We start from the raw sequence: 27,469 nt of genomic DNA, 5'->3' as shown, positions 1-27,469 counted from the left end.
ACCCTCCAAATATCATCCGCAGTATACCAAAAACAATAAATAAAAGGCTTTCTGATATATCTTCGAATGAGTGCATCTTTGAAGAAGCGAAACGCCCATATAAGGAAGCCTTACTCAAGAGCGGATATAACTATAACCTCAAATACACCCCAACAGCAGAAAACAACAGACGCAGAAACAACCGCAATAGAAACATCACCTGGTACAACCCACCATATAGCTCCAACGTGAAAACCAACGTAGGTCACCAGTTTCCTCAGATTACTCGATGAGTGCTTTCCCAAAAGCAACCCTCTCCACAAAATTATAAATCGAAACACCGTTAAAATTAGCTATAGCTGCATGCCTAATGTTGGGAAAATAATTTCAGCGCATAACAAAACTCTACTTCAACAACACAGAGACAAAGACGCAGTTCCCCCCAGAGAATGCAACTGTAGACGAAGAGCTGAATGTCCACTTGAGGGCAAATGCTTGCAGAAAGGAGTAATATATCAAGCTACCGTTAATACACTCGATAACAACAAGCAAGAAACATACGTTGGTTTGACCGAGAACACATTTAAGACGAGATATACTGCGCACACGAGCAGTTTTCAAAACGCAACACAGAAGAACGCAACAGCGCTAAGTCAGTACATTTGGACACTGAAGGATAGATTAACCCCATACACCATTAAGTTGAAAATTTTATCCAAAGCAAAATCATACTCTCCAGCGAGCAAAAGATGTAACCTCTGCCTGAAGGAAAAACTGTTCATAATGTATAAACCTGAAACCAGCACACTAAACTCCAAGAATGAACTCGTATCAGCATGTCGACACAGACGCAAATACCTTCTGTGCGCATACCACACATCACCTATTATAGACCTGCATAGTGACGTAACCTCGACGTCACAGAGTCCATTACGTCATCAGCTTTCCGTTGACGGTGTAATTAAATCTACATCTGATGAGTGAGAGCAATAATTCAACTCTCTCACGAAACAAGCCTGTCATGTAGAGAAAAACATACACTTTTTAACGATATATATATATATATATATATATATATATATATATATATATATATACACACATACATACACAAATGTTCAATCAACTACAATATTGATTAGGTCTGCAATGTCCGGGAACATTTAAATTTTTGTTTTCAAAATCTTTGATCAGCGATATTTTTAGTTAGGTAAAAATTGATTTAGCAAGTACTGTTTAGTATTTTAAAATTGTGTAGCGATCTCTGAATCATGTGTAGTGAATCGCGATGCGATAGTGAACTAAATGTTCCCTGCATGTTATATATTTATTGATATCAGTAGCCTGTTCAGGATGGTCAACAAATGTTTTACATTCAGATGAATGTAATAAAATAGAAAACAATGGTAACAGTCAAATTATTCACAAGCACTCAGTCAAGCTCCTGAACAAGCCACCAGTTTCTTGAATACAGACAGATTTCGTTAACGTGATACTGACATATGACATGTTTGCAATAACAGTTGTATTCACAACAAACATGATCCTGACAGAAGACATGGATGCAATAACAGCTGTATTCACAATAAACATGATCCTGACAGAAGACATGTTTGCAATAACAGACATGATCTTGACAAGAAGACATGGTTGTAAAAGAAAACAAAATGCATTCACAACATGATTCCGAAAGAAGACATGGTTGCAATAACAGTGACATTCATGACAAACATGATTCTGACGGGAGTCATGGTTATAGTAACAGCTGTATTCACAACAAACAAGATCCTGACAAAAGATATGTTTGCAATAACAAACATGATCCTGACAGAAGACATGGTTGCAATAACAGCGACATTCATGACAAACAAGATCCTGACAAAAGACATGTTTGCAATAACAAACATGATCTTGACAAGAAGACATGGTTGTAAAAGAAAACAAAATGCATTCACAACATGATTCCGAAAGAAGACATGGTTGCAATAACAGTGACATTCATGACAAACATGATTCTGACAGGAGTCATGGTTATAGTAACAGCTGTATTCACAACAAACAAGATCCTGACAAAAGATATGTTTCCAATAACAAACATAATCTTGACAAGAAGACATGGTTGTAAAAGAAAACAAAATGCATTCACAACATGATGATTCTGACAGGAGTAATGGTTGCAATAACAGCGACATTCATGACAAACATGATCCTGACAGAAGACATGGTTGCAATAACAGCGACATTCATGACAAACATGATCCTGACAGAAGACATGGTTGCAATAACAGCGACATTCATGACAAACATGATCCTGACAAAAGACATGTTTGCAATAACAAACATAATCTTGACAAGAAGACATGGTTGTAAAAGAAAACAAAATGCATTCACAACATGATTCTGAAAGAAAACATGGTTGCATGGTTATATTAACAGCTGTATTCACAACAAACAAGATCCTAACAAACATGATCTTGACAAGAAGACATGGTTGCAATAACAGCGACATTCATGACAAACATGATCCTGACAGAAGATATGGTTGCAATAACAGCGACATTCATGACAAACATGATCCTGACAGAAGACATGGTTGCAATAACTGCAACATTCATGACAAACATGATTCTGACAGGATTCATGCTTACAATAACAGCGACATTCACAACAAACATGTAAACAGGCAATTCCTGCAGCAGATGGTTGAATGTATAGCGCAGTGGTAGAGCACTTACTTGAGGCCAACCAATGCCCCACAATTTGTACATCAAATGATGTGGTATGTCCTGTCCTGTTTATGGAGTGGCAGCAGGTTTCCCTTTTTAAAATCTCACACCATGTGTCAAAATAATCACATGCTCACACAACACTATTGCAATTCAAAAAGTGCTCAGATGTTTGTTAAACAAACAGCTGTAGATTAAAATGTTATGAAGTGCCATTTAAACAAATATTGTGTTTCTTTCTTTGTTCAAATGTAATAATATTGACTAGTGGACCTTTGTATATAATTATTGTTTTATATTAATGCATTGGTTTCATTTGTTTTCATGTAATTAATTATTTTACTTCCACAAATAGGTAATGAATTACAACAGATTGTGTACCTTTAATCATTGCACTCTAATAACAAAAGGTTGATTACTATTATCAGGTATCTTGGCTTGTTATAAATTGCACAAGCATGTATGACACCTTGCAAAATCTTAGTAACAATAGCACTACCACCCATGCGCCGCGCCTGTCCTATTGTTTCCAGCTTAGGTACAGTGTAAGCTGATGTGGTTTCAGTTTTCTTGTACTGAAGCCTAAATTTCCAGGACATTTCCAGGCCTGGATTTTAAAATCACAAAATTCAAGGACATTCCAGGATTTCCAGGATGCATAAGAACCCTGTTATACAGGAGTATGGCTGTCCTCACAAACATACTCCTACACAGCTGTATGACAGAATGACAATTAACACATCCCTCGGATAGTCTTAACAACAATAAGAATGGATTGAATATACTATCAGTTTTGTCCTTTGGATTCTTTTCAAAGTAGAAAATTAAATAATCCACATTAAAACAAGGTATAAAATCTGCAGATATGTCAGCTACCATTATGATATTAATTATCTCCATCTATTTTATATATTAAACAATTTACACAACTCATCACTCATATATGCATGGTGAAACTACATTAAGAGGAAACATCACCAAGGGCAAGTAACTCTGAATTATCACAGTCCTGCAGTCGTGGCATTGTCGTCACCTGTCCACTCTGTATCCTCAGCTTAGTCATCTTTATCTTCCAGTTGTTGTGGAACCTAGGGTCCCTGACCAACCCAAACAGCTGCTGGAAGACCCCCAAGTGGTTGTTGTATCTGTGTATGGTGCCACACACCACCACGCATGTCAATCCGTGGCGGTCGGCCAGAACGCTGACCCCATCAGTGCTGATGTTAGGATTAAACAGTAGCAGCTCCTCCTTCACCAGGGCCAGGAATCTCTGGGACACGAGAACGCTGCCATTGTAAGAATCGGACGTCGGCTCGGGCGTCACGCACACCAGCTGCAAGGTGGCGTCACTCCAGAAATGTTCAGGACCGAACTCCTCTGCCGTCTGCCCCATGGCCGGGTTGTGAGAGTTCAGGATCCTGTAGAACCACGCAGCAAAGGTCTCGCCGAGAGCCTGCCGTTCATCGTCTGTGGTTGTCCCGGCGACAGTCGGTGAAGAAGCAGCAGGTTGTGGTTGATGCAACATGCTCTGGTGAGAGATCTGGACCTCAGTTTGTGGGTGCGTGTTAAGCTGTCCATTTATCAATGTGGAGGTGACGGTCAAACCATGTACTGAATTCTGATGGGACGGTTTTAATCCTGTTTGTTGGTTGCTCGTGAGCTCAATCTTTATAGATGATGAGGTGAAGGTCGCAGCAGCAGGATGAGGTTCGTGTCTCGGTCTCTGGTGAGAGCTTTTTAACCCAGTCTCATGCCGTGTGCCGGTTTCAGTCTTGCATCGACTTTCTGGTGTTGGCTCATCGTCATTTAACTATTGAATAAAAAAACATAAGTCTGGTTAGCCAAGTATTCATAAGAACTTTTCCAGACTTTATTATATGAAGGTGAAAACACCATAAATGTTAATGCATGCCTGGGGCCTAATTCACAAAGCTCTCTTAGACTCTGCTAGACAACATAGCATCCTCTTTGCAAGTCTTTTAGCATTGCACTGCGAGATCGCAAAGTTGCGAGAGTTTAGTGAATTAGGCCCCTGGTAAGTAGTTTTATTTTCAAAATGATGGGTATACAAGAAATTGAAACTCTACACACACACACACACACACACACACACCCCACCCCCACCAATGCAATCAACTCTGGAAGAGACTAAAGCATGAACTTACAGATTTCAAACATTGAATGTGTAAGAATTCCAAATATTTCAAACTGATGTGCCTCTCGCAGCTGAACTTGTTTAATATGTAAAATATATATTGGAATTCAAACTTCAAAATGGACACCATGGATTTAACTCGGTGCTGGGAAATGAACCCAAAACCGACCAGCCTTAAAGCAGATGCAAAACTGATTCAGCATAATATTAGGGTTTTTTTTAATGAGGCCGATTGTATTTTGTTTTGCTAAAAAAATATGAATTTGGATATATATTTTTTTAACCACAATTTTCCAAATTCCCAGCAATATTTGATTTTATAGAGGGGAGGAGACACTCAATAGCCGATGTGTATTTTTGTGCTGGGGTGTCGTTAAACATTCATTCATTCATTACAGAGGGGCGGGGACACCCAATAGCCGATGTGTATTTTTGTGCTGGGGTGTCGTTAAACATTCATTCATTCATTATAGAGGGGAGGGGACACCCAATAGCCGATGTGTATTTTTGTGCTGGGGTGTCGTTAAACATTCATTCATTCATTATAGAGGGGAGGGGACACCCAATAGCCGATGTGTATTTTTGTGCTGGGGTGTCGTTAAACATGGGGTGTCGTTAAACATTCATTCATTATAGAGGGGAGGGGACACCCAATAGCCGATGTGTATTCTTGTGCTGGGGTGTCGTTAAACATTCATTCATTCATTACAGAGGGGCGGGGACACCCAATAGCCGATGTGTATTTTTGTGCTGGGGTGTCGTTAAACATTCATTCATTCATTACAGAGGGGAGGGGACACCCAATAGCCGATGTGTATTTTTGTGCTGGGGTGTCGTTAAACATTCATTCATTCATTATAGAGGGGAAAGGACACCCAATAGCCGATGTATATTTTTGTGCTGGGGTGTCGTTAAACATTCATTCATTATTTTATAGAGGGGCGGGGACACCCAATAGCCGATGTATATTTTTGTGCTGGGGTGTCGTTAAACATTCATTCATTCATTATAGAGGGGAAAGGACACCCAATAGCCGATGTGTACTTTTGTGCTGGGGTGTCGTTAAACATTCATTCATTCATTATAGAGGGGAGGGGTGTCGTTAAACATTCATTCATTCATTATAGAGGGGAGAGGACACCCAATAGCCGATGTGTATTTTTGTGCTGGGGTGTCGTTAAACATTCATTCATTCATTATAGAGGGGAGGGGACACCCAATAGCCGATGTGTATTTTTGTGCTGGGGTGTCGTTAAACATTCATTCATTCATTATAGAGGGGAGGGGACACCCAATAGCCGATGTGTATTTTTGTGCTGGGGTGTCGTTAAACATTCATTCATTCATTATAGAGGGGAGGGGACACCCAATAGCCGATGTGTATTTTTGTGCTGGGGTGTCGTTAAACATTCATTCATTCATTATAGAGGGGAGGGGACACCCAATAGCCGATGTGTATTTTTGTGCTGGGGTGTCGTTAAACATTCATTCATTCATTATAGAGGGGAGGGGACACCCAATAGCCGATGTGTATTTTTGTGCTGGGGTGTCGTTAAACATTCATTCATTCATTATAGAGGGGAGGGGACACCCAATAGCCGATGTGTATTTTTGTGCTGGGGTGTCGTTAAACATTCATTCATTCATTATAGAGGGGAGGGGACACCCAATAGCCGATGTGTATTTTTGTGCTGGGGTGTCGTTAAACATTCATTCATTATAGAGGGGAGGGGACACCCAATAGCCGATGTGTATTTTTGTGCTGGGGTGTCGTTAAACATTCATTCATTCATTACAGAGGGGAGGGGACACCCAATAGCCGATGTGTATTTTTGTGCTGGGGTGTCGTTAAACATTCATTCATTCATTACAGAGGGGAGGGGACACCCAATAGCCGATGTGTATTTTTGTGCTGGGGTGTCGTTAAACATTCATTCATTCATTATAGAGGGGAAAGGACACCCAATAGCCGATGTGTATTTTTGTGCTGGGGTGTCGTTAAACATTCATTCATTATTTTATAGAGGGGCGGGGACACCCAATAGCCGATGTATATTTTTGTGCTGGGGTGTCGTTAAACATTCATTCATTCATTATAGAGGGGAAAGGACACCCAATAGCCGATGTGTATTTTTGTGCTGGGGTGTCGTTAAACATTCATTCATTCATTATAGAGGGGAGAGGACACCCAATAGCCGATGTGTATTTTTGTGCTGGGGTGTCGTTAAACATTCATTCATTCATTATAGAGGGGAGGGGACACCCAATAGCCGATGTGTATTTTTGTGCTGGGGTGTCGTTAAACATTCATTCATTCATTATAGAGGGGAGGGGACACCCAATAGCCGATGTGTATTTTTGTGCTGGGGTGTGTCGTTAAACATTCATTCATTCATTATGGAGGGGAGGGGACACCCAATAGCTGATGTGTATTTTTGTGCTGGGGTGTCATTAAACATTCATTCATTCCTTCATTATAGAGGGGAGGGGACACCCAATAGCCGATGTGTATTTTTGTGCTGGGGTGTCGTTAAACATTCATTCATTCATTATAGAGGGGAGAGGACACCCAATAGCCGATGTATATTTTTGTGCTGGGGTGTCGTTAAACATTCATTCATTATTTTATAGAGGGGCGGGGACACCCAATAGCCGATGTATATTTTTGTGCTGGGGTGTCGTTAAACATTCATTCATTCATTATAGAGGGGAAAGGACACCCAATAGCCGATGTGTACTTTTGTGCTGGGGTGTCGTTAAACATTCATTCATTCATTATAGAGGGGAGAGGACACCCAATAGCCGATGTGTATTTTTGTGCTGGGGTGTCGTTAAACATTCATTCATTCATTATAGAGGGGAGGGGACACCCAATAGCCGATGTGTATTTTTGTGCTGGGGTGTCGTTAAACATTCATTCATTCATTATAGAGGGGAGGGGACACCCAATAGCCGATGTGTATTTTTGTGCTGGGGTGTGTCGTTAAACATTCATTCATTCATTATGGAGGGGAGGGGACACCCAATAGCCGATGTGTATTTTTGTGCTGGGGTGTCATTAAACATTCATTCATTCCTTCATTATAGAGGGGAGGGGACACCCAATAGCCGATGTGTATTTTTGTGCTGGGGTGTGTCGTTAAACATTCATTCATTCATTATAGAGGGGAGGGGACACCCAATAGCCGATGTGTATTTTTGTGCTGGGGTGTCGTTAAACATTCATTCATTATTTTATAGAGGGGCGGGGACACCCAATAGCCGATGTGTATTTTTGTGCTGGGGTGTCGTTAAACATTCATTCATTCATTATAGAGGGGAGGGGACACCCAATAGCCGATGTGTATTTTTGTGCTGGGGTGTCGTTAAACATTCATTCATTCATTATAGAGGGGAGGGGACACCCAATAGCCGATGTGTATTTTTGTGCTGGGGTGTCGTTAAACATTCATTCATTCATTATAGAGGGGAGGGGACACCCAATAGCCGATGTGTATTTTTGTGCTGGGGTGTCGTTAAACATTCATTCATTCATTATAGAGGGGAGGGGACACCCAATAGCCGATGTGTATTTTTGTGCTGGGGTGTCGTTAAACATTCATTCATTCATTATAGAGGGGAGGGGACACCCAATAGCCGATGTGTATTTTTGTGCTGGGGTGTCGTTAAACATTCATTCATTCATTATAGAGGGGAGGGGACACCCAATAGCCGATGTGTATTTTTGTGCTGGGGTGTCGTTAAACATTCATTCATTCATTATAGAGGGGAGGGGACACCCAATAGCCGATGTGTATTTTTGTGCTGGGGTGTCGTTAAACATTCATTCATTCATTATAGAGGGGAGGGGACACCCAATAGCCGATGTGTATTTTTGTGCTGGGGTGTCGTTAAACATTCATTCATTCATTATAGAGGGGAGGGGACACCCAATAGCCGATGTGTATTTTTGTGCTGGGGTGTCGTTAAACATTCATTCATTCATTATAGAGGGGAGGGGACACCCAATAGCCGATGTGTATTTTTGTGCTGGGGTGTCGTTAAACATTCATTCATTCATTATAGAGGGGAGGGGACACCCAATAGCCGATGTGTATTTTTGTGCTGGGGTGTCGTTAAACATTCATTCATTCATTATAGAGGGGAGGGGACACCCAATAGCCGATGTGTATTTTTGTGCTGGGGTGTCGTTAAACATTCATTCATTCATTATAGAGGGGAGGGGACACCCAATAGCCGATGTGTATTTTTGTGCTGGGGTGTCGTTAAACATTCATTCATTCATTATAGAGGGGAGGGGACACCCAATAGCCGATGTGTATTTTTGTGCTGGGGTGTCGTTAAACATTCATTCATTCATTATAGAGGGGAGGGGACACCCAATAGCCGATGTGTATTTTTGTGCTGGGGTGTCGTTAAACATTCATTCATTCATTATAGAGGGGAGGGGACACCCAATAGCCGATGTGTATTTTTGTGCTGGGGTGTGTCGTTAAACATTCATTCATTCATTATAGAGGGTAGGGGACACCCAATAGCCGATGTGTATTTTTGTGCTGGGGTGTTGTTAAACATTCATGCATTCATTATAGAGGGGAGGGGGCAGCAGATTAATTAATCAATGTCAATTTTCCATAATCCGCACCTCCAATACTGAGCTGTTTTGATTAACATCCGAGCCCCAGAACTCCAGACATTTTGAGATGAGTTGATGCTTCTCAGCTGAGACAGGAACAACGACTCCTTTCTTCGCCAGGTACCCGAACAAAACATCTCGACGTATCTTCTTACGTCTTAGTAACTCGGCAGAATTCTGGCTGTACAACATAATTATCTTGATTGCTTCTGAAAAAATAGATAAGCAGAAATAATAATGCAACAGTACAAAAATAACATGTCTGCACCATCACCAACCTGTCTGAACTTCCTCCTTGGGTGCAGTCTTGGTGTACTTCCCTGTAGACCTGGGCGGTATTGAAATTTCAGGTTCAGTATCAGTATTTTGGGGGTGATTTACCTTGGTATCAGAACAGTATTCGGTATTGATACAATACCGAGCAGTATTTTGGGGGTGATTTACCTTGGTATCAGAACAGTATTCGGTATTGATACAATACCGAGCAGTATTTTGGGGGTGATTTACCTTGGTATCGGTACAGTATTCGGTATTGATACAATACCGAGCAGTATTTTCGGTATACATGGCTTTAAATGCATGCCCGAGTTAAGTCTAACCCACTAATTTCATCTAAATAAAATTAAATTCCATACACAAGGCCCTCATCTTTCTCTTCTTTTCAGCTATTTTGCATGCGTCAGATATATTGTAGGTGCTTTACTAAATGGCGGATAACTTTTTTTTCTTCCTGTATTTTGAAATTTGCTCGGTACGGAAAATCAGTATTGACATGATATCGATACCAGGGCTATAATTAATAAATCTGAGGGCCTGGCTAAAACAAAAGACCTGCATGCATATAGATTCTTAAATTGTTCTTTCTCATACAGTTGTAGGTTTGGAAACTATCCAATCAATGTGTCTAAAACTAAAGGGAATTAACTCTACCTCAATAAAAAATACACCGTGTACAATTATCTTGAACATTTACTGTGTATTCCAAACTCTGCTTGCGAATAGCTTAGAATCCGTTCTCACCTCATCGAAATATATTCCATGCATCAGAACAGAGTTTCAAACACAATTATTACAAAAGAACTATCAATGCAGCCTTTACCATACGTTTGAAACTAAAAGATCCAAAATTTATTGTACAGGTTTTTCTATTCAGTTCTAGCAGTGTTTTTTTTGTAGAATGATTAAAGTTATTCGACTATTCACATCGTTACCTTTTGCATTTTCTGCTACGATTTGTTTTTTCGTCACAGTTTCTTGTAGAGACTTCAGATCTTCAAGATCCAGCATCTTCAATAGCGACGCACACCCTTTCTTCTCTAAACTATTCATAGTAATATGTTGGACATACTACACTGCAACAAAAATGGTATCTGAAGGAAAAAATAGCCACTATAAATAAAACTATCATTGAACTGTCAGATTATACACAATTAAAACAAAAATCAGAGTGTAAAAACACACATGATAAAATTTAAATCTGAATTATTTACAAACAAGGCACTGCAAAACTCATGAAAATCGCAATGAGAAATGAAGTGACTATCTCAAGTGGAATTTTTTTTTTGGTATTTTAGACATAGTGACCTTTATCTTCAACGCAGAGAGGTGAATGCGAATTGGATCAAGATTTCATGATTCTATTCCTATATTTGAAGTATCACGAAAATCAGTTAAGCAAGAAAATCGCTAGAGCAGTGACATATTTGCAAATTTATTAACAGTGACCTTAATCTTCAATGAAGAAAAGCGAAAAGTGAACTTGTTCAAGATATGATGATCCTATTCCTATATATGAAGTTTCATTAAAATCAGGTTAGAAATGAAGGTGCCAGAGAGGTGACGTCGTGTTTTTATATTTAGTAATTGTGACCTTGACGACTAAATTGTAAGTATTCAAATGTCTGTCTAGCTCTTGAACAATAGAGTACTCGCGCTATTAAAAGGTGGCATTACATCATTCAAATAGTTGCTGAACTTAAAAAAGTATAAGTTTGTTTTGTTTAACATCACCACTAGAGCACATTGATTTATTAATCATCAGCTACTGGATGTCAAACATTTGGTAATTATGACATATAGTCTTAGAGAGGAAACCTACTATATTGTTCTGCTACAAGAAATCTTTTATAAATTATATGCACCATCCCACAGACAGAATAGCACATACCACAGCCTTTGATATACAAGTCATGGTGCACCGACTGGGATCAATCCTAGTTTGACCATGCATCAGGCGAGTGCTTTACCACTGAGCTACGTGACATCCCATCACTGAAATTGCCCAAAGAAGTGTTGGGTGTGCTGTCGGGTATCTTCATGTATTGTATGTAGTTGTGATTAATATGTGAAATATGTGTTAACAGTCAAATGATCAATTATTATTATCGATTATAAAGTAGGGTGTCTTCATGCGTCTTGTGAATAACAATTTTTGGGTGTGTCCAGTACAGCTTTGAATCCATGAGTTTTTGGACATGTTTTCATATACATTACAGTACCTACTGAGCACTACATGATCTGGGTGGCAAAAACGTATCCGCAGTAGTACTGCACTCTACACTGGACAAATGGACACAGCCCTATTTTATTTCATTGTGTCAATGTGTGGGATTTTAGCTGTGTCCACAGAAATTGACATATTACTTTATTCAGTTATTGTCCAAATGTCCATCCATCTCTCGAAAGGGAGTGTACTCGTGCTACGAGATTGATAGCCCGAGTACTCTTGACTGTAAGAGAGCTAGACGGACATTTGGACATAAATATTCTTACAGTCAGAATACTCGGGCTACGAGATTAAGTGCAACTGATTCAACAACAGTCTGAATCAGGCGTAGAAACGTAGATTCACTTAATGTGCGCCTTGCACTAATTCAACAAGTGATTGCAAAAATCATGTATCGATGATTGAAACCGAAAGTACTAAGTACTATGTTTAAGTACACTCAACAATAGCCCTGCGTCCGACTGTTAATGACAGAAACGATTCATCGTTTGTTTGTGTAACAGATTTTACGCACTGTAGTGATCGTCGTTTGTTTACGTACACGGTTGATTCATTCGTTTTTACACCATATAGGCCTAGATGGTTGTATTAATCTTTTCTTTTTGACGTCCACTCTTACTTCCCTTACATTGTTTGTAGCATGGCGTTTTCCTCCTAACGTGGAGCACCATCGGTTGACTGATTGGTTGTAGATTCCTCCGCTGTCGTTTACGGAGCACCGCAGAAACTGCGTCAATGTGTGTGTGTGTGTGTGTGTGTGTGTGTGTGTGTGTGTGTGTGTACGTTTTATCATGCTCATATACCGTAAAGGTCTAAAATTAACGAGCTACTCTCGATTCACTAATATCAAAACCTATATTAGTTCGGCCATTTACCTTTCGACCGACCGTTCAAAATTGCGCCAAATTCCCTCAATCAAAATTGCGTACCCTTTTCTCTTTGGCATTTAACTGCTCCATTCAACTTCCATAGCACCACCACCACCCCCACCCGCCTGCTACCGATTTGATCGGGCTGCTGGTGCTCCCTTGCACCTGCCAGTGCAGGCGGTCCCTCCTCTCTCTCTCCCCCCCCCCCCCCCCCACCTTTCCTGTCATGGACGGAGGAGTTAGTTGGTAATTCCATCCACAAAACGAGAAATCCTCGAGGAGCTTTCGGAAAGAAATGTTTTTTAACCTAGCACCTTTTACTGTTTTAGGTGTATTACATATTTTACCTCTGACCCTTGAACAAGAAAGACACTGCCGCTAACGGTGAAACGGTCCAGCATGGGCCGTGGAGTGGTCGGAGGACACACGCTAGTGGGGATCCAAAAAAGTAAACGTTTTGGTCTTCAAGTGGAGTCATACAGGCTTGCAGCAGCAGTAGTAGTAAAAGTAGTAGAAGTAGTAGAAGTAGCAGAAATAGCAGTAATAGTAGTATAAGCAGTAGTAGTAATAGTAGTAGTAGTAGTAGTAGTAGTAGTAGTAGTAGTAGTAGTAGTATCAGTAGTAGTATCAGTAGTAGCAGCAGTAGTAGTAGTAGTAGCAGCAGTAGCAGCAGCAGTAGTAGTAATAATAGTGGCAGCAACAGTAGTGGTGTAGTAGTAGTAGTAGCAAGAGTGGTGGTAGTAGTAGTAGTAGTAGTAGTAGTAGTAGTAGTAGTAGTAGCAAGAGTGGTAGTAGTAGTAGTAGCAAGAATGGTAGTAGCAGTAGCAGTAGCAATAGTAGTAGTAATAGTGGTGGTGGTGGTAGTAGTAGTAGTAGTAAGTAGTAGTAGTTGTGTGTGTGGCTGTGCTAGTAGTAGTGCTAGTAGTAGGAATGGTAGTAGTGGTAGTTGTGGTAGTAGTAGTGGTGGTAGTTGTGGTAGTTGTGGTAGTAGTAGTAGTGGTAGTTGTGGTAGTAGTAGTAGTGGTGGTGGTAGTAGTAGTAGTAGTAAGTAGTAGTAGTTGTGTTTGTGGTTGTGCTAGTAGTAGTGCTAGAAGTAGTGCTAGTAGTAGGAGTGGAAATAGTAACAGTGGTAGTAGTAGTAGTAGTAGTAGTAGTAGTAGTAGTAAATAGTAGTAGTAGTAAGTAGTAGAAGTAGCAGTTGTAGTAAGTAGTAGTAGAAGTAATAATAGCAGTGTAAGTTTAATGTTCTCCTGTTGGCCATAGTAATTTGGAATTCGCCCGTATTAATACTATAAATTATAGCATAATCAGTAGAATATTGGACTTAAGCTCATGAGACAATGTGACTACTCCGCTGTCATATACGAGTATGCATTGCTCTTAAAATGTAAATTCAGTTGTTCGAGTGAAAGATAATATTAAGCTGACTCATAATCGTTTAGCAACCATATGCTCAAAATACATACATATGGAGTTTTTTGTGATCCACTACAATCGGACGGAAGCTAGCTCATTGGGTAGAGCGCTCTCCTGAGAAATAGTTTTTAGAAACGGGGGTATTTTACGAACGAATGAGAAGTGGTATATGCATTGTAAACAACTGAAAACAATGTCTACATATTATAATTGTTTAGCTTATTATGGACAAAATTTACGGAAAATAAAGCATTGTTTGCTGCAATTTTAAAGATGTTATCGACTAACAGAGACTTTTTAACGATTGTAATTACATATCAAATATTTTTTTCTGAATAAAATATTAGTGGCTGTATATTAAACGTGTTTGTGATCGTTCTAATATTTGTAGTAGGTTAAATTTCATCTTATTTCCTAAAATATTGCGTACGTTCGAAATTATTTGAAGACAAAATCCAGTTTGGGCTTCTTACAAATATTAAGACGACCAGAAACACATTGAATATACAGACATTGATATTCTAAACAAGAAAATATATTTAATATGTAAGTTTAATCGTAGAAATATTTTTATTAGTCGAAAACATCTTACAATGCAGCAAACTCAGGAATGTCCCTTTAAGAAATTGCAGGACAAATTTTCTAATATACCTGTTAGTGTTTTATTTAAACTTTAGATAGCCCGATAAAGCCTATATTATTATATGGAACAGAAGTGTGGAGATTTGAAGAAAGACCAGTTCGTGAAAAATTCAAGTAATCAAGTAATGCAATATTAATTAGGGTGGGACGTAACCCAGTGGTAAAGCGTTCGCTCGATTCGCGGTCGGTCCAGGATCGATCCCCGTCGGTGGACTCATTGGGCGATTTCTCGCTCCAGCCAGTGCTCCACAACGGGTGTAACAAAGGCCGTGGTATGTACTATCCTGTCTATGGGATGGTGAATATAAAAGATCCCTTGCTGCTAATCGAAAAGAGTAGCCCATGAAGTGGCGACAACGGGTTTCCTCTCTCAATATCTGTGTGGTCTTTAACCATATGTCTGACGCCATATAACCGTAAATAAAATGTGTTGAGTGCGTCGTTAAATAAAACATGCCTTTCTTTCTTTTTGCAATATTAGCAGAATGTGGAAGATGTGGTCTTTATGTTGAATATTATATTAAGTGTGTTAAACATTGGTATAAATTATTACGGTTAACTGATGACCGATACCCTTAGAAATGTTATTTACTTATGAAAAAGCTTGATATTGCTGGAAAAGTTACTTGGGCAACCTGAACAAGAACACTGTTTAACGTATATGGTTTTGGTTTTATCTGGGAAAGTCAGGATGTTGATGATGTATCCCAATTTGTATTTATGTTTAGACTGAGATTAGAAGATTGTAGCAAACAAAGAAGTTTAGAGAAACTTAATGATTCAGCTAGTCTGTTGTTCTATAAACAGGTGAAGTCTTAATTAGATGTTGAATATTATATAACACACGTCAATGCAAGATAAAATAGACGTATACTGTGCCTATTGAAAATTCATGAATTACCTTTACGTTGTAATATTAGACCAAAAAAACTACGAATCTTCATCAAAAAACTAAATATGTCAAATGTGTAGTAACAATTGTATTGAAGATGAGTTGCATTTTATGTTTGTTTGTAAAGTGTATACTGACCTGTGAAATATATACATTCCTAATTGTCAGAATCTTGCAAATATTGAACTCTAATGATGCACACATTCTTATGAATTGCATAATGTATGTTGAACTAGCACTCAAATATAGATCCGCCACTTGCTAGCTGTTAGCTAAATGTATTTTATTTATTGATGTCATGTTCTTGTGTACTGTAAACTATTATGTAAACTGTTGAATATGGACCGATGGCCTACACACAGAAATGAATAAACTAAACTAACTAATTGTGTCTTCTGAGGGGCTTAGTTATCGATCGAGCCTCATGGGGGAACGATTGGGGTTTTTTCCTGTCCCAACAAGTGGCCCACGACTAATTGAAGACGTCTTGTAGATGTCTTGTGCTCTCCACGATAGATCCGCACACACACACACACACACACACACACACACACACACACATTATATGTTTCTTGTGGCCTGTTAAAATAAGAAAGGAGATAAATCTTTTTTTAACGACACATCAGCACATTTTATACTGAGAGAGAGAGAGAGAGAGAGAGAGAGAGAGAGAGAGAGAGAGAGAAGAGAGAGAGAGAGAGAGAGAGAGAGAGAGAGTTAGAAATAGATAGACAGACAGAGACAGACAGACAAATAGAGACATATAGACAGAGACAATTCAATTTCAATTCAATTCAATTCATTTCAATTTATTGCATAATACCAAACAAACTGGTGTCAGCAAACAGATAATAATATAAATAAATCAATCAATCAAACATACAACATCAATAACAACAACGAATAATAATAATAATAATAATAATAATAATGTACAGGCCAGATTGAGACGGATTTTGAATAATATTTATAGAAATAAAATTACTATATAATAATAAAATATATAATAAAAATAAAATGGCCAAAGTACTTGGAAATAAATAAATTAAAATACTGCACCACCAATAGCTGGAACAAGACAGAGGGAAAGAGACACACACACACGCACGCACGCACACACACGCACGCACGCACACACACACAGACAGACAGACAGACAAAGCTTGTGCTACAGGTTTTCCATAAGATACAATAACTTCCGCTGGTTGCTTGATTCGGCATCTATTTCTTGTGTAGAAACCTGGGCAATAATTAAAGCATTGGAAGAAATAAAGGATTCATTGACATCCATATATATTATTTTTACATACTCACTTTCGTATTTTAAAGCTTTACATAATATGAAGACTAAACATTCCTAAATTGTGATGTGATACGAAAGTCATTTTGACCTTTACCTATAAGAATATTATATGGATAACCAGTCATGTTGGCATTAATGGTAATTAAAGGCTGCCAAGTCTGCGTTGGATTTGCCTTATATACAGTGATTTTAAACATGATATTAGCCAATATATTTTCCAATTTGGCGAGATGATTGGAATGGTGCGGTTGCGAACAAGTTTCATTCTGTCAAGCCAGTCCTGAGAGAGTGGCAGTCCTCCTACGGGATGCAAGAAGGATGAAGTAGTCTTGTGCCGTGCTTGCATCAGTCACATTTATTTATTTTATTTATTTATTTATTCAGAAGGATCCCCCACCTCAGTGTGAGCAATATCGGTGTACATTGACTGTTCAACACATTGTAGTGGAAAGGAAAGATGTATTTGGTAGACAAAATGTGATGGAATCGTTTCATTGATATTTTTATAAGATTTTGAATTTTACACCTGTGATATTTATATTTTGGCACAAATTTTTACACTGTGTTTTAATTGAACTTTTAAAATTTTATAATGATGTTGATCATTAGTTTATTTATTTCTTGTATTTACCTTTTCTAATTTGACGCCCAACAGCCGATGTATTTTGTTTGTTGTTGTTTCTTTTTGTTTTGTTTTGCTTGAGCTTTTTTGCTGGGAGTCGTTAAACATTCATTTATTAAAACAAAATTTTAAAAAATCATCATCCCCAAGGTGATCACTTTTGAAATAGTACTAAGATTATCTGTGCCTTTTATTAGTACATTGCTCATGGAAGGAACTTTCAGGGAGTGTTATCTACGTCACCGAACTGTTCGAATTATCAGCACTTTATAACCGGTGATAACAGTCGTCACCTATTTTATTCACCTTGGGATCGCAGAACCATGAAGCTGCTTGTAGTTTTTGCCGCTCTCCTCACAGTCTGCTGTGTCCAAGTAAGAAACTAATCGGAGTTTGTTTTGTTTAACGACACCACTAGAGCACATTGATTTCTAACTCATAAATGTCAAACACTTGGTAATTTTGATTCAGAGAAAACCCACTACATTGTTTCATTAGTAGCAAGGGATATTTTATATATACTTTCTCAAAGACAGGGCAACACATACCACGGCGTTTTGATATACCAGCTGTGGTGCTTGGGGTTGAGACTGGAAATGACCCGCTACATTTTTCTATTAGTATCAAGGGATCTTTTATATGCACCATCCCACAGACAGGATAGTACATACCACGGAATTTGTTACACCAGTTAAGGTGCACTGGTTGAAACGTGAAATATGAGAGAGAGAGAGAGAGAGAGAGAGAGAGAGAGAGAGAGAGAGAGAGAGAGAGAGAGAGAGAGAGAGAGCTCTGAATAAAAATAGTAAATATATTATTATTAATCTTGAAAGTAGCAGACTGACATTTTGTTTTTGCTGCAAACATGATTCCGGTTTTTTTTTGCGTGTTTTTTCTTTACTTCTCTGCGTTCGCAGGGTTTCTTACTTTCGTCGGCCTGTTCATCAGATGGCGACTGTTTCAATGGTGACGGCTGCTGTGAGAGGCACTTCCTAGGCCTGGCTAACAAATGTCGCCAAAAGATGTTCGAACACGATGACTGCAGACTTGAATCTGCAGGGGGCACGTGTCAAAACCAGTGCATTAAAGGTCAGAATGTTAACAAATTTCTTTCACATTCGACCAATACGTGAACAAAATTGTTATTTGGCTTTACCAAACATCTACACAAATTTATGAAAGATGCATTGATTTCGAGAATATTTTTTTTTTTTTTTTATCACTCCGGTATCGGTATATGTCATTTAAAACACACACACACACACACACACACACACACACACACACACACACACACACACACACACACACACAAACACACACACACACACACACACATTTAATAGTTTTTAGAGAGAGAGAGAGAGAGAGAGAGAGAGAGAGAGAGAGAGAGAGAGAGAGAGAGAGAGAGAGAGAGAGAGAGAGAGAGAGAGAGAGAGAGACAGACACACACACACACAAACAAACAAACAAACAAAAAACATTAGCAACACACTCTAATTTAGGTCAGATAAAATGTATTATTCTCCATTTTAATACCCAGAACGGTGAGCAATTCCACGTTTTTTGTGTTATTGAGTATTAATACAAGGCGATGCACTTATAATGCTGTATGGCGATAACCGTTGATAGCGATAGTACGAGTTTATTAAAAGAGTAGTTGTTTTTGTATTTTGCATTAGTAAACGATGTTATAATAATATGGTGAGGTGAGATTATTAGTAAATGATGTTACAATATGGCGAGGCAAGATTGCGAGTTTATTAAAACTGTAGGTATGTTTGTGTTTTGTATTAGTAAATAATATTATAACATGGTGAGGTGAGATTGTGAGTTTATTATATATGTAGGCTCTAGTTGTGTTTGCATTTTATATTAATAACTGTTATAACATGGCGAGGCAAGAGTGCGAGTTTATTTAAACGGTAGGCATACTTGCGTTTTTTATTAGTAAATTATGTTATAACATGGTGAGGTGAGATTGTGAGTTTATTCAAAACGGTAGGCATGCTTGTATTTTGTATTAGTAAATGTTATAACATGGTGAGGTGAGATTGTGAGTTTATTCAAACGGTAGGCATGCTTGTATTTTGTATTAGTAAATGTTATAACATGGTGAGGTGAGATTGTGACTTTATTATATAGGTATGCTCTAGTTGTGTTTGTATTTTGCATTAGTAAATTATGTGTTGCCTATAATATGTTGTGGTAAGATTGTGACTTTATTAAAGGTTCTAATAGACCAAATCAATTCCTATTGCCGATAATGTTAACGTTTACTAATAAAACTGATATAAGCATCGTATCAACACACCCAGGAAGTACAACAATACAAAGTGTGGCACATCACATCTAATCTACCTGCAAGAAAATGGGGGGGGGTCGCATACCATTTAAGAGATTTAATTAATGTTTTTAATAGCAACCGTCATTTTTGCTGAAAATTGCAGTTCCATTTTTGGGGGTACCCCGCATTAGTTTCAACCTCTGGTATATGCTGCATAACAACTGTATAACAAATAAACGTGTATTTATTTATTGTCAATGGATAATAGTATTTGCACAAATAACCAATGTCACATATTACTGCCAATCACACCCACAGCTGCTTTTACTCCGTAAATATTTGACGGTGAACCTCGAACTTTGACACGGAACTCACTTCCTTGGTACTATGCAACCTATAACTGTAGTTTGCATTAATAAACGATGTTATAATGTGCTGAGGAGACACATATTGAAACATTAAATGCAATACACATGTACACAAAACATCATCACTAATTGGAGAAGCCAAAAACAAAACCTTTTTAGAAATCTTAGGACAGTGGTGTAATTTTGTGATGTTGATGTCATGGTGATGGTGGCGTGGTAGTGTTATGATGTTGTTGTGATGTGGTGCTGCTGAGGTCACCACCTCAGTAAAAGGTTGATTGATTTATTTATACTTATTTTCGTGACTATATCCAATTACGGTTCAAGCACGCTGCCCTGGACACACACACACACACACACCACACACACACACGCACACACACACACACACACACGCATACACCACACACACGCATACACCACACACACACACACACACACACACACACGCACACACACCACACACCACACACACACACACACACAGACACACACACAGACACACTTACCTCAGCTATCGGGACTGTCCAGGACAGTGAATTGGCATACAAGTCCATTTAAAAAAAAAAAAACCCAAAAAACCCCAACAAATAACGTCCAAAACATTCTTTTTAATCATGCACTGGTTGACCCCAAATGATCGTGAGAGAGAAGTTGGAATGCTTCAAGCAGGCATCAGTATTAGTGACGTTACCAGACGTTTTAAAATGACAAGAGCGACTGTACACAGACTTGTCAATCGACTAAACGTCACTGGATCCACTATTATTTCGTCTGTGCAGGGTCGATATTTCCGAATCACAACCCTCCAAAACTGATTTCAACCAGCCACCATTATTGCCCATCAGTCGCACATACAAGATCCGTGCACGACGGCCGGTGACGAGACCCATTCTGACACAACACCATCGTTCGTTACGTCTGCAGTGGGCATGACGTCATATCCGATGGACTAGAATTCGTTGGAGAAATGCGTTACGTCTGCAGTGGGCATGACGTCATATCCGATGGACTAGAATTCGTTGGAGAAATGACCTCTATAGTGACGAATCGAGATTCAACTAAAAACGCAGACCCTAGTTTCAAACTGAAAATCGACACTAAGTTTAGTTAATCTACAAACCTATAAAGTTACAACAGAGTGAAATAAGAGTCTGTGACGTTAATACCTGGAAATATCCTTAAAAATAGACTAGAACTCGAATCAATAAACCGCTAATTCTCAGACGCACGTGCGGTTTTTTAGGGTGATCAGAAACACCGGTTCTACGGAGAGGATAATCTAAACAATAAAATATAAGTAATATTTGATTTCAATGATCATAAACGGCTCTAATAGTGGAAAATATGCTGTAGTGTTTATAAACGTATTAATTTCAGTCATGAAGTCTGTAAGAATGATGAAATAAACAGAATATTACCGTATTGCATGTACACTTTTTTTTATTTCAATTATTTCATTCATACTTATTTCCGTGCTTATTTCCTATTAAATATCAAGCACGCTGTCCTGGAAACACATCTCAGTTATCTGGGCCGTCTGTCCAGGACATAGTTGTTAAGTTGTTAGTGGTTAGGAAAGATAATTCGGTCATTAAACTCGCTCTGGGTGGGAGCCGGTAGCGAGATACGAACCCAGTACCTGGGTTTTTGTTTCTTCTTCTTCTTTTTTCTTCTTTTTTGTTGTTGTTGTTGTTGTTGTTTGTTTTTTGTTGTTGTTGTTGATGATATATAAAGATTGGCTAAACACGTTGTGTTTTGTTAATGAAAGTTTTAATGAATTTTTGACTGATAAAGAGTAGTCTTAGGAAAAAAACAAACGTTTCAGTCTGATGGTGATGGCAATGCTTATTTTGTGACGAACTCATTTGGCCATTTAACTAGCTGTTTTACAAGGTGTGTCTATTTTACAGGTTTGGCGTGCGTGGACCAGTCGACGATTCACCCTAATCGTCACGGGTTCGTGTGTATGAAAGCCCCCGCAGTCCCCACGGTGACTGCACCTGCAAATTAATTAAAAGCCGCGAGAGACGCCGATTTCCCCTCAGCAATAGACAAAAACCAAATAAATATATCTGTGCTTTAAATGTTTCATTTTTGTGTGGTTGTTTGCCAACGCCAGTGCCTATGGACTAAGTGGTCGATTTCTCTCTGTGGATGCCGATTTTCATTCAAAATAGACCAAACCATACTACCATTTATTCAGTAATGTTAAAGGCATACTGTCATGAATCAAAGACCTTATTTCTCTAAAAAATTAATGGTAAATAAAAATTACATTAATTGTTGGAAACCAAATCTAGCTATCGCATCACCTTAACTGAACCATGATGGAGTGAAATCCATGTCAACCCTCTCTGCAATTTTAGTTTTTGAATTATGGACCATTGCCATAATTCACTTATTTTGTTTACAAAAATACCATGAATATGTTGAGTATGGTGGTTATAAAGATGGTTGAATAAAGTACATTTAGGGAAAAATCTAATTATTTTTGTTTAGGCCATTAAATAGGTCAGTGGTCTGTGACAATATGCCTTTAAATACACAGAAAACCAATAAACATATCGATGCTAAACAATTCATTCCAGTGTGGTTCTTTGTGAAAACCAATGCCGATGGGTTAATGGTTTGATGTCTCCAAGGGGCGGGACGTAGCCCAGTGGTAAGGCGCTCGCTTGATGCGCGGTCGGTCTGGGATCGATTCCCGTCGGTGGGCATATTGGGCTGTCTCGTTCCAGCCAGTGCACCACAACTGGTATACCAAATGCTGTGGTATGTGCTATCCTGTCTGTGGGATTGTGCATATAAAAGATCTCTGGCTATTAATGGAAAAATGTAGCTGGTTTCCTCTCTAAGACTATGTGTCAAAATTACCAAATGTTTGACGTCCAATAGCCGATGATTAATAAATCAATGCGCTCTAGTGGTGTCGTTAAACAAAACAAACTTTTTCGATGTCTCTCTGTCGCCGACGATTTCCCTACAGCAATAGTCAAAACCATACGACTAATCATTCAGCAATGTTATATACATAGAAAACAAATAAATACATCTATGCTAAGCATTTCATTCTGTGCCGGTGGGTTAAGGGGTAGATTTCTCTCGGTGGGTACCGGTAGACTATTTTGTTTCATTGTTCTAAGGGCTACCGGCCTCGGTGGCGTCGTGGTTAGGCCATCGGTCTACATGCTGGTAGGTACTGGTTTCGGATCCCAGTCGAGGCATGGGATTTTTAATCCAGATACCGACTCCAAACCCTGAGTGAGTGCTCCGCAAGGCTCAATGGGTAGGTGTAAACCACTTGCACCGACCAGTGATCCATAACTGGTTCAACAAAAGCCATGGTTTGTACTATCCTGCCTGTGGGAAGCGCAAATAAAAGATCCCTTGCTGCTAATCGGAAAGAGTAGCCCATGTAGTGGCGACAGCTGGTGTCCTCTCAAAATCTGTGTGGTCCTTAACCATATGTCTGACGCCATATAACCGTAAATAAAATGTGTTGAGTGCGTCGTTAAATAAAACATTTCTTTCTTTTTTTGTTCCAAGGGCCGTTCCTCGATTAAGATAACTGGAGGATGGGGTGTAGGGAGTGGGAAAAGAATCAAGGCACAATGATATAGAGTTCTTTAGCTAGACAAACTAGGTATTTTTAGGCCATAAATCTCGCTCCCCCACACTCTCCCTCTCCCCCGTTTCCCATTAAGTACGGTTCATGTGCCTACTAGTCCTACAGTCCTGTCTTTTCATTTCAACTTATTTCCGTGCTTATATCCAATTAACGTTCAAGCACGCTGTCTTGGGCACACACCTCGGATATCTGGGCTGTCTGTCCAGGACAATGGGTTTAGTTGTTAGTTGGTTAGTGGTTAGTGAGAGAGAAGAGTGTGTAGTGGCCTTACACCTACCCATTGAGCCCTTAAGAACTCGCTCTGGGTTAGTCCTATCAATGGGAAATTGTATATAAAAATTATTAATTGTAATTTACATTCGTACACTTGTTTGGGGAAAGAGTCATTAAACCTACGTTCTTTTTATACTATGTTTTTTTAATTTTATTTGTGATTGAAGGGTCCCTTTTAGATAAGCTGTCAGCAGAATGTTACCGTGACCAAAACTCCTATGGACGGGGGGGGGGGGGGGGGGGGGGGGGGGGGGGGGAGTAAGCAAAGTACATAAAAACTTTATTTCCTGGCATCTAAATAGCTAAATTAGCATTTGACAACTGACCATTTTTCTTTTGTGTATGTATGTGTGTGCGCGTGTTTGTGTTTATATAGGACTGCGTGTGTGTGTGTATATGTGTGTGTGCGTGCGCGCGCGCGCGTGTGTGTGTACGTGTGTGTGTTTATGTAAACGCGTGCACGCGCGTGTTTGTGTTTATGTCGGAGTGCGCGCGCGTGTGTATGTATGAGTCTGTGTGCATATATGAGTATGTGTGTATATTTCTAATACACAAATCCATTTAACCACATCCGTAAGCCTGAACTACACGACAGACATGTCTAGATAAGGATTTTAACTCGCCTATAGTCATGACTGTATTCCAGCCTTATCTGATTATCGTGTTCTTTGGTCTGGCTTTGGGAGACACATGTTCTGTCCCACATTCCTTTCGTCCTGCAACATGAAGTCGGTGGCTTTGATGGTTGTTGTTCTAGTCCTCGCTTCTACTGCCCAGGTAGGCACATTAAAGATCTCTGGTAGTAGCAACAGGGCCTGGTGTAGATCATGGTCATGTAGTAGTGATCTTTGTGGTAACAAGTCCGTACATTTTAAAAGACAATATCAATAACGTACGGTAAATTGAATGCTAGCATAAAGCCATATAAAGGCCTCGCGGAATACTTTTCAGTGCAATATCGATATACACCAGGGCCCTGTTCCACAAAGCGATCTTAGCCCTAAGATCACCTTAGGTGCATAGCTACCTTATGCACTAAGGTGATCTTAGTGCTAAGATCGCTTCGTGGAACGGGGCCCAGGGGTGTATGTTGAGCCCGTACATTTAAAAAATTTCTTCAAATTAAACATATTTTAAAACATATGTTGGCACATTTGATAAGACGCTTTTCGGCGCTTACCTGAAAGCAAAAGTAAGAATAACACTTTTTACTCGTTATGGGGAATACAAAATAAGTTACAAGATATGGAGGTTTTTTAACTGACAGTCCTTTGTTGTATGGCCTAAGTACTGCTGGTGCATATTTGAACTTAGACCTGAATTAAGTTATGTTTCTGGGTACCTGATTCAAGCAGCTGAGGTGTTTGTGACCAGGACAGCGTGCTCGAGCCTTAATTAGATATTAGCATTAAAATGACTATACATAAATGAATGAATGAATGAATGAATGAATGAATGAATCTTTAACTTAATATTTAAAAACAATTAAAATTAAGTATATTTTTGAAATTATGTCTGACAGGCCTTGTTTAATTTTTATCAGTTTGTTCCCAGAAACACACAATTATTCTAATAGGCCTTATTGAAAAAACTAAATATTTAAGTATAATTACATACTTTTGTTAAAAAGTAGTGGCAGTCTCAAGAATAATAGTGTTTCAAGGGTGCGAGTGCGAATACTTTTTACATGCTCATATACCACTAGAGTTTCGAGCATGTCCGTCCCGGGGCCTGTCTCTGGATAGCCAGGGGCTTGTCCCGGGACAGAAAAAAATTAGCGAACAATTTTGAAATTTACATCCAAAAATTAAATAGTGGGCCTTTAAAATTTTGATGCGCATCTCTAATATAATTAATAAAGAAAATTCTACTATTAAATTTGGTCGCTAGATTAGATCGGGTGGTCAAAAAGAAATTAGATAAGATCGGTGGCCTGACTCGGGATGGAGGGGGGGGGGGGGGTAGTTGAAAATGGGCAGACTTTTGAAAATAGCAATTAGTAAAAAAAGTTAATAGAAATTTTTTTAAAAAGAAAGAAAAAAGCTAAAAGCCAGAAATAAAAAGTATTGACTGCTCGGTCGAATATTTATATAATTTGGAGCATTTTAGAAGGACAGTCCAAAAATAAATAAGAGAAAGAAGAGAGGATCGGACTATTTAATAATATTAAAAAAAAAGAAAGAAGTAATTTCGACATAAACTTTTCAACGAAGCTCTAAAAGTTTAAAATCTGATCTATATGTCCACGTGAGTGGCCTCGTTAAGGTCGTTAGGGTGCACAGCTTGTAGGGACGAGATGAGTTGTATCCCGTCAAGAAAACCCCTAGATTAACAGTCAATAGACGTTGAAGGTGTAGTGCTGTGCTGAAATACAGATCTTGAGAAGTCGGATCCGTCTGAACGAGAGAAAGAATCAGACTAGGGTATAGTCCAGTCGTCATGGGTTGGTATAGTGGTGCGGACGGGCCCGACTCCGGAGGATACGAGATGGTATCACTATAAAGCAAGGTAAAGTCTAGAAAAAGAGTAGTAGGGGCCGACCCCGCTTCCTATTTCTTCTTAGAGTGGGGCGGTCAATCTTCCAGTGCTGCTACGACAGGCTCGAACATGTAGAGACTAAACGCGAACAACCGTGGCATTCTGCAGAATGGCCGTCATACGAGTCACGAAAAATACAAGTCAACATAGTCAGACGGAGAAATGACGTGGAGGCAAGGAATCTCGCTAAAAAAGAATCCAACCTGGTGGTGCAGACTGTCGAAACGAGAAGCGTCCCAGCGTTCAATCAGTTCCAATGGCCGCATACATCCCAGTAGAAAACTTCACTTCGTTGACAAAAACAACAAAAGTGAAGGATCCCCAAGTCGAGCCGCGAAAGCACGTGCAGTGTGCACAAACACGTCTTATCGCGACGAGCTGCAAACTGGGAATGAGTGTTTCAAGGATACAGTCTTGAATCTCATTGGTGTTACTTTTTTGTCATTAGTGTTACTCAATACTATTTTAAGTGTCATTTCTTTAGAAATTTCAATTTTCAAAATTTAAATTGTTTATTAAAGAAAACATAGCTGCTACCTTTGTGACTTTTATGAAATTTATTTTTAATGACTCCATATTTTTAAATAAACAAAATTGCCATAGTTTAAATTAAGTCTCATATAGAA

General features: G+C 39.0%; 2 protein-coding genes across 3 annotated transcripts; one reads left to right on the top strand and one right to left on the bottom strand.

The window, feature by feature from the left end:
* Nucleotides 1–1,035: 1,035 nt before the first annotated feature.
* Nucleotides 1,036–12,643, bottom strand: LOC121385298 (uncharacterized protein C3orf38 homolog). Of its 2 annotated transcripts, none has more exons than XM_041515930.1 (4): nt 12,517–12,643; nt 10,708–10,866; nt 9,506–9,705; nt 1,036–4,515 (listed from the first exon to the last, which is right to left on the bottom strand). In XM_041515930.1, exons 2-4 carry the CDS (start codon nt 10,823–10,825, stop codon nt 3,667–3,669), a joined length of 1,167 nt encoding a protein of 388 aa, XP_041371864.1. In that variant the 5' UTR covers nt 10,826–10,866; nt 12,517–12,643; the 3' UTR covers nt 1,036–3,666. The 2 variants fall into 2 exon arrangements, with proteins under 2 accessions (XP_041371864.1, XP_041371855.1); XM_041515921.1 differs by having other exon boundaries at nt 12,544–12,637.
* Nucleotides 12,644–18,031: 5,388 nt separating this feature from the next.
* Nucleotides 18,032–22,488, top strand: LOC121378223. Its single transcript, XM_041506304.1, has 3 exons — nt 18,032–18,120; nt 18,664–18,835; nt 22,315–22,488. Exons 1-3 carry the CDS (start codon nt 18,070–18,072, stop codon nt 22,413–22,415), a joined length of 324 nt encoding a protein of 107 aa, XP_041362238.1. The 5' UTR covers nt 18,032–18,069; the 3' UTR covers nt 22,416–22,488.
* Nucleotides 22,489–27,469: the final 4,981 nt, after the last annotated feature.

The sequence above is a fragment of the Gigantopelta aegis genome, chromosome 2, assembly GCF_016097555.1.
Source record: "Gigantopelta aegis isolate Gae_Host chromosome 2, Gae_host_genome, whole genome shotgun sequence".
NCBI classification, from domain to species: Eukaryota; Metazoa; Mollusca; class Gastropoda; order Neomphalida; family Peltospiridae; genus Gigantopelta; species Gigantopelta aegis.
The sequence above is the reverse complement of the archived record's forward strand: the minus strand, read 5'-3'. Positions and strand labels throughout refer to the sequence as shown.